This window comes from Schistocerca serialis, chromosome 5 (assembly GCF_023864345.2).
Source record: "Schistocerca serialis cubense isolate TAMUIC-IGC-003099 chromosome 5, iqSchSeri2.2, whole genome shotgun sequence".
Lineage (NCBI taxonomy): Eukaryota > Metazoa > Arthropoda > Insecta > Orthoptera > Acrididae > Schistocerca > Schistocerca serialis.
In genome coordinates this window covers 96,618,092-96,630,563 of record NC_064642.1, presented here as the reverse complement: position 1 = coordinate 96,630,563, position 12,472 = coordinate 96,618,092, and the positions used below count along the sequence as shown (strand labels likewise).

Below are 12,472 nucleotides of genomic sequence, written 5' to 3'. Positions count from 1 at the left end.
GTTTGTGATACTTCTTATGGTTTAGAGTTGCATCAGACCCATTAGTGTTAAAAAAAAAAGGAGAGAGAGAGAGAGAGAGAGAGAGAGAGAGAGAGAGAGAGAGAGAGAGAGACAGAAGGAGGAAAAGAAAGGATAAGAAACACAATGAGTCATGTAAGATTTAACACCTCTTTTATTTCGTGAACAGTTCCAGATATCAAACAAGATTTCTCACAACTGATAGTATGCTAAGGGGTATGTACTTGACTTATATTGATAGAGATATTGAGACAAGCATGATTTTTTAAATATAATGAAATCCTTTTTTATGCAACTGAAAGTGCTTTACAACACAGGTGCAGTGATATAATGCTTGTTAATGTTGAGGTTAAAACTATTTGCAAAAGAATCAAAGAAACATTTTAAAAGTCAAACATAAAGTGGCCAGAATCAGCTGTTGCATTGTACACACACTTGTGCCAGGCTACATTATGGCCTGAAGGCTTTTGACTATTTACTTTTCTGCACTGCAGAACTAGCAGGAACTGTGTCATTTACCAACAGATCATTTCTGCTTCAACAATTCTTACATGCAGCAAGTACACCAATCAGAAGTTAGAAATGCTACTTTTATATGGCAAATGGTGGCATAAGATATACTGCCAAGGAATGTGGCATCAACTGGAGGAGTATCATTTGCATTGACATAATTCCATCCTTCTCATCTGTCACTACATCAGGCACTGGGGTAGGTGATTTTGGTAGATATCTAGAATTTTGTAAGTTTTCTCTGCATCTCTTGGGACATGACACTAGATTTCTCCATGTGCTCTTTACCGATGAAGCAACATTTATGGATCATGGTAATGCACATTTAGATAACACGTGCTACTGAGCAGCTCAAAATCCACACTGGCTTCATCAGTTACAACTACAATGATCGTGAGGCATAAACCTATGGTGCTACAGCATAGGAAATTCTACTGTGTGACCTTACCAGGGATGTTAAATGAAAATATGTACGCACACTTTCTCAGGAACATTCTTTTTCTTCTTCTAGAAGGGTTACCACAGCACAAGCAACAGTGTATGTGGTTTCAGCACAATGACTGCCCCTCTAACTCTTCCTGTGTTGCAACCCAAATACTGAATGAAAAGTTTCCTGACTGTTGGACAGAGCACAATGCCACAGTACTGTGGCTAATCAGTTCTCTCGATTTGATTCCTCTTAATTTATTACTATGGGGATCACTGAATGATGCAGTCTGCCATGAAGCCCCACCTACACCAGCCTCACTACACATGTAACTGTATATCATCCAGTGTACTTTCATCTGTTCATCTATCTATTGAACATGAATGCAAATGTGCCTTGCAGTCAATGGTACACAATTTGAGCACATACTTAAGTAAAGCATAAAATTATGTTTCATTAAGAAAAGAATATATTTTTGCATGGCATGTCATCATTCAATTTGAATAAACTGTTTAATTTATTTGAAGCTTATTACTGTCTACTTACAGTTTTCAGTATTATTTATAGACTCATTTGTCTGACAGCAGGTAGTGTACTTTAGGATGTAATTAACGAGTCTCCAGGGGAAGACAGGTCAGTTTTTTTCCAAATCTAAAGAAGTTAATACTTCAGTAATTTTCTTTTTCCCTTGGATAGGGCTGTTTCTCATTTTGAAGTATGAATGACAGACACTTCTGTTTCAGCTTTGGCAAGTAAGCAGAAACGGGGAGGGTTTAACCCAGAGGTGCATGGACCTGGAAACAGGACAGCAGTACACGCAACTGGTGTCACAGACCCTTTCAGTTTCTATCTTTCTGAATTTGCATTTAGATGTATATTTATGGAGGGAAGCATTATTAAATGAAGTAAAATCATTAGAAATCAGTTTAGTAAATATATTTAAGGGATAAATTTAATATTTTGGTCAAAAATATTTACACAAATTTAGCTGTTATCAAAATAATGCATGTATTCAATCAGATATTTTGTCGATACAGTCTTGGCACACAGTAACAGAATGTTCAAGGCAAATGCATTTCTTGCAGTTCTTACAAATATATCTTGTTTTCCTGTTTTTGCTTCTGCAGTCCACACAACATCCTCGTGAGGTTGCAGTTGATTCCACTTCAGAAATTTTCACACTGCAAAGCTCTCCAATTCTCTCAGTTATCTTCCTTGGCAATATTTTTGACATTACTCTTTGCTGAAGATGATCATGCAGAAGCGCAAAAGAAAGCGGCCTCAAAAACTCTCTTTGTCTCAGTCGTTCTTTCTGATTTGAGTTGAAAATAATAGCAGCATTTATCGCAGCTGTGTTCATGATGCTAGAAAAAGCAACCATTGGCCATCTTCTTGTGTTTCTAAATACATTATATGAATATAAAAGAGGGAAACATTCCACATGGGAAAAATATATCTAAAAACAAAGATGATATGACTTACCAAACGAAAGCGCTGGCATGTTGATAGACATACAAACAAACACAAACATACACACAAAATTCAAGCTTTCGCAACCAACGGTTGCTTCATCAGGAAAGAGGGAAGGAGAGGGAAAGACGAAAGGATGTGGGTTTTAAGGGAGAGGGTAAGGAGTCATTCCAATCCCAGGAGTGGAAAGACTTACCTTAGGGGGAAAAAAGGACAGGTATACACTCGCACACACACACATATCCATCCGCACATACACAGACACAAGCAGACATTTGTAAAGGCAAAGAGTTTTTGGCACTACCCTCTCAATATATATATTCTTTACTGTCATTTCTTCTTAACAATATCAGCTTATTGCCAAGAATTAGCAGCTTTCACTCCATTAATACTTGGCAGAAATCCAACCTGCATTTGGATTGGACTTCCTTAACTCTTGCGCAGAAAAGTGTGCAGTATGCTGCTGCATCCATTTTCAATAAGCTACCATAAGAATTCAAAAAACTAGCAGTAATCCACCTGCTTTCAAATTGAAACTGAAGAGTTTCCTCGTGGGTCACTCCTTCTATTCTGTCAAGGAATTACTTGAAAAATTAAGCAGATTCTTGTGGTATTGTTGATTGCATTTACTTAAACTTAAGGAATGACTTTTTTCAGGTTCATAAACATTTTATTTTTATCTGTTCTTTTATGTTGTAATTTCATGTACTGACATGTTCCATGACCTTGGAGATTTGCTCTTCAATTTGGTCCCATGGAACTTGACGTGTAAATAAAAATAAATTAATTAAAACTTGACAGGAAAGGTTATATTGCAGATGTGCTGAAATACTTTAGCACGTCTGATTTTACTTTTGTAGGAACACCACTGGAGGCTGGATTGAGGCTTCTGGATGTGCAGGGCTATAAGGTTCATGTGCCATATGTGGATCTTGATGGATGTTTGCTGTATATCAGTACTAATGCAAAACCTGACATATCTCGTGCAGCAATCATTTTAAGCCAGTATAATTTTAGGTTTAATAGCATGCTTTGGAGAGCAGCATAAGGAGTCCTTCATTGTCTCAAGGGCACTCTGAGGTAAGTATTCAATACAGGACTCATTGTTCTGAGCTAAATATTCAAAACAGTATTCAGTGACCATAAAGCTTTAATAATGATTATCACCATTGGAGCAGGACACACAAACAACTACAAACTAAATGTCAAATGTAAGCTCTTTAAATAGGAAAGCATAAACCACTTTAATTCATTATTGTGCAGTGAAGATGGTCTGCTGCCTATGAAATGCAAAAACTGGGTACAAAATTCAACACAGTTCTAGAAAACTTATACAGAATTTCCTCTAAAAACCATAAATATCTGAAATAATGCAAGAGGCAAGGGTTGGATTACTACAGGAATTAAAACATCTTGCCAGAAAAAAAGAGAACTGCACCAAATCTGTATGGAAGGTAACATCATAGCAGATATGCATACTCACTATAAAAAAATACACAAAATTTTACAAAAGTCATAAAACAGGCAAAATGATAGATACATAAAAGATTCCACAAGTAAATTAAAAGCCATGTGGAACATAATAAAAAAGGAAATTGACAAAAATAGGAAACCTAATGAGAATACAGTCTTTTTACATAACAATAACAATATTAGAGAGCCAAGTAAAACAGAAAATACAGGGTGAGCACAAAGTATTACCCTCATTACAAAAATTTATAACAGAATAATCGTTTGACATTATAAGTTACATTTGATGCCATTACATAGGTTAGTGTTACTAGTTGTTGTAACCAATAGATGGCGCTAGTGATCCACAATACTGATGTGGTCTGTTAGGTCACATTAGTTGTTGGCAGAATGGTGTCGAAGCAGGAAAAAGCGCAATGTGTGCTTGGGTATCACAAAACAAAATTTCCCATCAGTGTTCAGCATAAATTTTGAGCTTCTTATGGATACAGCCCTCCTGATGTTAAATCAATAAAGTGATGGTATATAAAGTTTAACAAAACAGGCAATGTTGAAGATCATCGTCCATGTGGCAGGCCTCGTGTGAGTCATGCAACTGTTGATCATGTCTGGCAATTGTTTCAATGGAGTCCATCTAAATCAACTTGTCAAGCATCACATGAACTTCAAATACCACAAGCAAGTGTAGTGAAGATTCTTCATAAAAGGTTTAGGCTGCATGCTTACAAGGTGCAAATCTTGGGGTACAGAGTCTCCACATGCTACTGTACAGTTACAGCGAGACAGTGAAAAAGTGAATGTTTGGTGCGGCCTCATACATAAGAAGGTTTCTGGACGTTTTTCTTCATGGAAAAATCCATTCCTGCTAACATTTACTTCAACATTTTGCAACAGTCCATTGCCCCACAGTTAGAAGAATATCAACCGTGGATACTTTTCCAGCAAGATGAAGCATCCCCCCACTGGGCTTTGATAGTGTGTGATTTCCTGGATGAGACATTTCTGGATCAATGGATTTGAAGGAATGGTCCAACACCCTGGCCAACCCACTCTCCAGACATGATGCCCCTTGACTTTTTTTTTCTGGGGATATATCAAGGACAGAGCCTTTGTCACACCAGTTGCTGATGTCAACTAACTGAAGTCTAGGATACAAGCTGCTGTGAGTACTGTGACAGAACACATGTTACAAAACACCTGGCAGGAACTGGAATACCGTCTTGACATTCTCTGAGCTACCAAGGGAGCACACTTTGAGATTTAGTAATGTAAGTGGTCTTAAAAAAACTACTAACACTAACCTATGTAATGGCATCAAAGGTAAATTATTATGTCAAACAGTGGAAAACAAGGCCAACAACTTTAAATTATCAATGTATGTGACTCATGTAAGCCCCTGCTGTTATAAGCTGTTATAGATAAAAGAAAGACATACTTTACAAAAGTTGATAGTGTACCCAGCAGAATCTCACAGCTATCCCTCCACATTATAATTGACCCACTTTCTCACACGCGTAACTGCTTTTTAGAGTTGGGCATCTTTCCTGATCACCTAAAATCGTCCAAAGTTATTCCTATTTTTAAAGCTGGTGACAAAGATAAAGTAATAAGCTATTGCCCCATTACAACACCAACATGTTTTTGAAAATTATTGTAAAAATAATGTACAATAAGTTAATAAAGTTTATGAACAAAAATGAAGTATTAGGCAGTTATCAACAGGCTTCTGAAGTAAGAAACCATCTGAGACAGCAGTCTATGAATGCATAACCACTGTTTTAAAAGCCATTGATGAAAAACAACAAACAACAGGTTTTTAGACTTAAGTAAAGCTTTTGTCATGGAGTGTGACAGAACTCTTTTAAGAAGCTTCAGCACTATGACATTAGTGAATTATCAAATGCATGGATTCATTCATATCTCAGTGACTGCAGGCAAAAGGTATGCTTTAGGCATGTAGGTGACAAAGTACATACAGTCTCAGGATACCTGTTACAAGAATACCCAATCACCTATGGGGTATCTTAGGGGTCAGTAATGGGACTTCCTCTTTTCCTGATTTATATCAATGATCTGGAGTTCATGCTGAATCACAGAAAATAATTCTATTTGCTAATCATACAAAAATACCAGTAAAAGTGGGAAAATGAAGATATCCAACAAGAAGTAAACTCCATTACAATCAGCCAAGTAAATGGTCAACAATGAATCAACATATAACAAACAACAGAAAAAAAGTGTCATTAAAGTTTTGTAATTGTTGAAACAACACCTTGCATTATCTAGATATCATGATCAATGAACAGTTTATTGTGAATAAAAAGGCAACAAAATTTCTTGGCATTTGGATTCAAAGTGACATAAACTGAGACAAACATATTGAACAAAATAATGTGAAGCTGACTACTAGCTGTTATCCTTCAAAAGCTCTAAAAGGACCCATGTGTAGATGCACATCTGCTAATGTGTGTGTCTTTTACACATCTGCATATTTCAATGCACATTTAAAGTGTGGACTAACACTCTGGGGTAATACACCAGCAGCTCTGGGACCTTCAAAACCCAAAAAAGAGCCATTAAGATTATTACAGGGAGCAGAGCTAAAGTAATTGGAAATGATAATAATTTTAGAAAAAATTGGGACTTGCGTAATCCAAACATTAGATTAAAATGTAACCTGCATTTACTCCCAATCAACATAGGTTTGAATCAGAAAGGTACATGCTATATGGGAATAAAAGTATTCAATAAATTTCCAAATGTTTTTAAAATATCTATTAGAGATTATCTACAGTACTACTACCACTGTTTCTGTTCAGTAAGTTAATACTTGAACTACAATAAATGTGATTTATAACATGTAGGACTACATACAATCTAGAAAATTGTTCTCTGTAATGAATAAAGTTAAGTCCACTGTATTACATATGATCAAAGGAATAATTGATTAAATAATTGGCATTGTGTTTAACTAGCAGATTTTGAAGATCTGCATGTAACTGGTTTTGTTCACTAATATGTTGTAGATGACTGAACCATTGGGTTGTTGCAACATGCGAGTGGTTTTTATTTTGGGAAAAATATAATTTCCAAGGACAGCAAAAAACTGAAAGACATTGCCACTTCAACAACTGACGCTAAACATGTGGCTTTAAATTCTACAGCCAAAGAGGTAGTGTATTTGGGATGGTTGGCAGAGCAATTGCTAAATAATAAGCATTAAAATCATGTAATCATTTTTCATGATAACTAATGTTCTATTAGACTGTCACAATAGCCTGTGCTGCATTCTAGATTAAAACATGTTTGTGTGAAAGGACATTTTATTAGAAAACATAAGAAAAGAAGTGAGATTTTTGTCAAGTACTTGCAGTGGAAGGGATGCCTGCTGACATAGTAGCTAAGCCACTTGCTAGGGAATAACACTTGTATCTCATAAGTTCAAACTGTTGCAAGATTAAGTGATAGTGTTGTTATATTGGTAATGTGGCACCTTATATAATCCTTGCTGGAACGTACTACGAGGCATTGGACTAATTTAGTGTTGATGTTACTTTGTCTTCTTTGTATTAATGTGATATTGATGTGTGAATACAAGTGTTGTGAACAATGTAATTATTATTTAGCCATACCATTAAAACATCAGCACATTCTAACAGACTTTCCTCATTTAACATTTTTGCTTTCTACTTTTTAGATGAGCTTCAGAGTTTAAGACAAAGGAAAACAAAATAAAGTATAGGTTATTATCTTTCTACTTAAAGAAGGACAATGTTTCCCTTTCAGCTTGGAAAGAAGTGCTTATCACCATAGATTCAATAACTAAAGACTTGGAATAACATGTTGATTTTCTATAAGACAAGAAGATAAGACAGATATATCATTAATAATATTTGAATTATTTTATTTCGTGCTTCTATTTATAACACATAACATGAATGTTTTGCAAAGTATGCTCATACTGAATTTGCAATAAATTTATTTTTTTTAAATTTTAATTTTAATTGAAGGGTGAAATATATTGTAATAATATGGGTTTTCAACTGAAAGCAAGTTGAGATATAAAGATAAGAAAATGCATTCTTTTATAACATTTGTGCTACTTTAAAGGAGTAAAACTACTCTAGAGTCTCTTTTGTGATTGAATTTCAATTACAGAACTTAATATTTGCAGTGTACAAGCAACAAATCTAATTTTTTAGGTGCAAGTTTGTAGTTTGTGATTTATAATTGTTGTGTTTACCTATGGAAGACCATGATGGAGCCTCCCAAATGTCATTCAGTTGCCAGTACAATGCCCCCATTGTATATCCTTCTCCAGCATCGGTAAGCTTATTACGATTCCTTCTGTAGTGCTCTGTTTCCACCTTTGTCGACATTGCCTGGTTAATCTGGAGGAATTAAAATGCAGTGAGTTGCTTTCCTTAGCTCAGTTAAATTCTGAAACGTTGTGTAATACATAAAACACTAATAATTTACATTATTTCAGGTGAAAAAATATACAGACATTTCAAATGTAGTAACTGTTTCACAGATGTAAATTATATCAAATTTAGGATCATTATCCATGCATACCCCCCCCCCCCCCCCCCCCCCCCATGAACCATGGACCTTGCCGTTGGTGGGGAGGCTTGCGTGCCTCAGCGATACAAATAGCCGTACCGTAGGTGCAACCACAACGGAGGGGTATCTGTTGAGAGGCCAGACAAACGTGTGGTTCCTGAAGAGGGGCAGCAGCCTTTTCAGTAGTTGCAAGGGCAACAGTCTGGATGATTGACTGATCTGGCCTTGTAACAATAACCAAAACGGCCTTGCTGTGCAGGTACTGCGAACGGCTGAAAGCAAGGGGAAACTACAGCCGTAATTTTTCCCGAGGGCATGCAGCTTTACTGTATGATTAAATGATGATGGTGTCCTCTTGGGTAAAATATTCCGGAGGTAAAATAGTCCCCCATTCGGATCTCCGGGCGGGGACTACTCAAGAGGATCTCGTTATCAGGAGAAAGAAAACTGGCGTTCTACGGATCGGAGCGTGGAATGTCAGATCCCTTAATCGGGCAGGTAGGTTAGAAAATTTAAAAAGGGAAATGGATAGGTTGAAGTTAGATATAGTGGGAATTAGTGAAGGTCGGTGGCAGGAGGAACAAGACTTCTGGTCAGGTGACTACAGGGCTATAAACACAAAATCAAATAGGGGTAATGCAGGAGTAGGTTTAATAATGAATAGGAAAATAGGAATGCGGGTAAGCTACTACAAACAGCATAGTGAACGCATTATTGTGGCCAAGATAGACACGAAGCCCACACCTACTACAGTAGTACAAGTTTATATGCCAACTAGCTCTGCAGATGACGAAGAAATTGAAGAAATGTATGATGAAATAAAAGAAATTATTCAGATTGTGAAGGGAGACGAAAATTTAATAGTCATGGGCGACTGGAATTCGAGTGTAGGAAAAGGGAGAGAAGGAAACATAGTAGGTGAATATGGATTGGGGGACAGAAATGAAAGAGGAAGCCGCCTGGTAGAATTTTGCACAGAGCACAACATAATCATAACTAACACTTGGTTTAAGAATCATGAAAGAAGGTTGTATACATGGAAGAACCCTGGAGATACTAAAAGGTATCAGATAGATTATATAATGGTAAGACAGAGATTTAGGAACCAGGTTTTAAATTGTAAGACATTTCCAGGGGCAGATGTGGACTCTGACCACAATCTATTGGTTATGACCTGTAGATTAAAACTGAAGAAACTGCAAAAAGGTGGGAATTTAAGGAGATGGGACCTGGATAAACTAAAAGAACCAGAGGTTGTACAGAGATTCAGGGAGAGCATAAGGGAGCAATTGACGGGAATGGGGGAAATAAATACAGTAGAAGAAGAATGGGTAGCTTTGAGGGATGAAGTAGTGAAGGCAGCAGAGGATCAAGTAGGTAAAAAGACGAGGGCTAGTAGAAATCCTTGGGTAACAGAAGAAATATTGAATTTAATTGATGAAAGGAGAAAATATAAAAATGCAGTAAGTGAAACAGGCAAAAAGGAATACAAACGTCTCAAAAATGAGATCGACAGGAAGTGCAAAATGGCTAAGCAGGGATGGCAAGAGGACAAATGTAAGGATGTAGAGGCCTATCTCACTAGGGGTAAGATAGATACTGCCTACAGGAAAATTAAAGAGACCTTTGGAGATAAGAGAACGACTTGTATGAATATCAAAAGCTCAGATGGAAACCCAGTTCTAAGCAAAGAAGGGAAAGCAGAAAGGTGGAAGGAGTATATAGAGGGTCTATACAAGGGCGATGTACTTGAGGACAATATTATGGAAATGGAAGAGGATGTAGATGAAGATGAAATGGGAGATACGATACTGCGTGAAGAGTTTGACAGAGCACTGAAAGACCTGAGTCGAAACAAGGCCCCCGGAGTAGACAATATTCCATTGGAACTACTGACGGCCGTGGGAGAGCCAGTCCTGACAAAACTCTACCATCTGGTGAGCAAGATGTATGAAACAGGCGAAATACCCTCAGACTTCAAGAAGAATATAATAATTCCAATCCCAAAGAAAGCAGGTGTTGACAGATGTGAAAATTACCGAACTATCAGCTTAATAAGTCACAGCTGCAAAATACTAACACGAATTCTTTACAGACGAATGGAAAAAGTAGTAGAAGCCAACCTCGGGGAAGATCAGTTTGGATTCCGTAGAAACACTGGAACACGTGAGGCAATACTGACCTTACGACTTATCTTAGAAGAAAGATTAAGGAAAGGCAAACCTACGTTTCTAGCATTTGTAGACTTAGAGAAAGCTTTTGACAATGTTGACTGGAATACTCTCTTTCAAATTCTAAAGATGGCAGGGGTAAAATACAGGGAGCGAAAGGCTATTTACAATTTGTACAGAAACCAGATGGCAGTTATAAGAGTCGAGGGGCATGAAAGGGAAGCAGTGGTTGGGAAGGGAGTAAGACAGGGTTGTAGCCTCTCCCCGATGTTGTTCAATCTGTATATTGAGCAAGCAGTAAAGGAAACAAAAGAAAAATTCGGGGTAGGCATTAAAATTCATGGAGAAGAAATAAAAACTTTGAGGTTCGCCGATGACATTGTAATTCTGTCAGAGACAGCAAAGGACTTGGAAGAGCAGTTGAATGAAATGGACAGTGTCTTGAAAGGAGGATATAAGATGAACATCAACAAAAGCAAAACAAGGATAATGGAATGTAGTCTAATTAAGTCGGGTGATGCTGAGGGAATTAGATTAGGAAATGAGGCACTTAAAGTAGTAAAGGAGTTTTGCTATTTGGGGAGCAAAATAACTGATGATGGTCGAAGTAGAGAGGATATAAAATGTAGGCTGGCAGTGGCAAGGAAAGCGTTTCTGAAGAAGAGAAATTTGTTAACATCCAGTATTGATTTAAGTGTCAGGAAGTCATTTCTGAAAGTATTCGTATGGAGTGTAGCCGTGTATGGAAGTGAAACATGGACGATAAATAGTTTGGACAAGAAGAGAATAGAAGCTTTTGAAATGTGGTGCTACAGAAGAATGCTGAAGATTAGATGGGTAGATCACATAACTAATGAGGAGGTATTGAATAGGATTGGGGAGGAGAGAAGTTTGTGGCACAACTTGACCAGAAGAAGGGATCGGTTGGTAGGACATGTTCTGAGGCATCAAGGGATCACCAATTTAGTATTGGAGGGCAGCGTGGAGGGTAAAAATCGTAGAGGGAGACCAAGAGATGAATACACTAAGCAGATTCAGAAGGATGTAGGTTGCAGTAGGTACTGGGAGATGAAAAAGCTTGCACAGGATAGAGTAGCATGGAGAGCTGCATCAAACCAGTCCCAGGACTGAAGACCATAACAACAACAACATCCATGCATAGAATTCATGTTGGTATCCAAAAGGAAATTAATTATCTGATAAGAAAAGAAGTGTAACTATCTAATTTCATGGACTTTGGGAAAGTGAGCTCTACATGTGCCTTATATGCAAAACAATAATGCATACAATATGGTACTACAACTTTGTTTTTATTTAGTTTTTTGTCTCAAACTCTTGTACTCACATTAATTAGATATTTGAGTATTTAAGTTGGATTTATGTAACTCAGTCCTACCAATTTCTACACTATTGATTTCAGCTTGTGCTGTAGCAAAATGTAGTTGAAATTCTAATAATTCACTGGTCATTGCATTACAATGAGCAGATTTACTATAATTCATTTAAGAAAATGTTATTTTACAAATGTATGTTGATATGAAAAAGATTTTATTTTAAAAGCAAAGTCTAAGACTTTTCAGTATCAACCTCGTGACATAAAAAATTGGAGCATCTCTTTCTATTCTGGACAGCATGAATGGATAATTTGGTAAAGTGAACACTTCTTACTGCACAGCACTTCTAACATTTCCAAGACTAATTTTCATTGAATTATTAAAGAAAATGATATCCACCTCCACAGATTTAAAATGATTATGAAACTCATTCGAGACATTACCAATAATGGAAGTAAATCTTGAAAATTTTACTTTCAAGTATATTTGGTTCAGTTCACAGCATCTCA

At 36.9% G+C, this 12,472-nt stretch overlaps 1 protein-coding gene across 1 annotated transcript in view; it reads right to left on the bottom strand.

The window, feature by feature from the left end:
* Nucleotides 1-12,472, bottom strand: part of LOC126481767 (beta-mannosidase-like) — a 279,943-nt gene that overhangs the window by 37,260 nt on the left and 230,211 nt on the right. Inside the window, exon 11 of the mRNA XM_050105721.1 lies at nucleotides 8,139-8,286. Within this exon, the coding sequence (XP_049961678.1) occupies nucleotides 8,139-8,286 (148 nt within the window). The remainder of the gene's footprint in view (nucleotides 1-8,138; nucleotides 8,287-12,472) is intronic.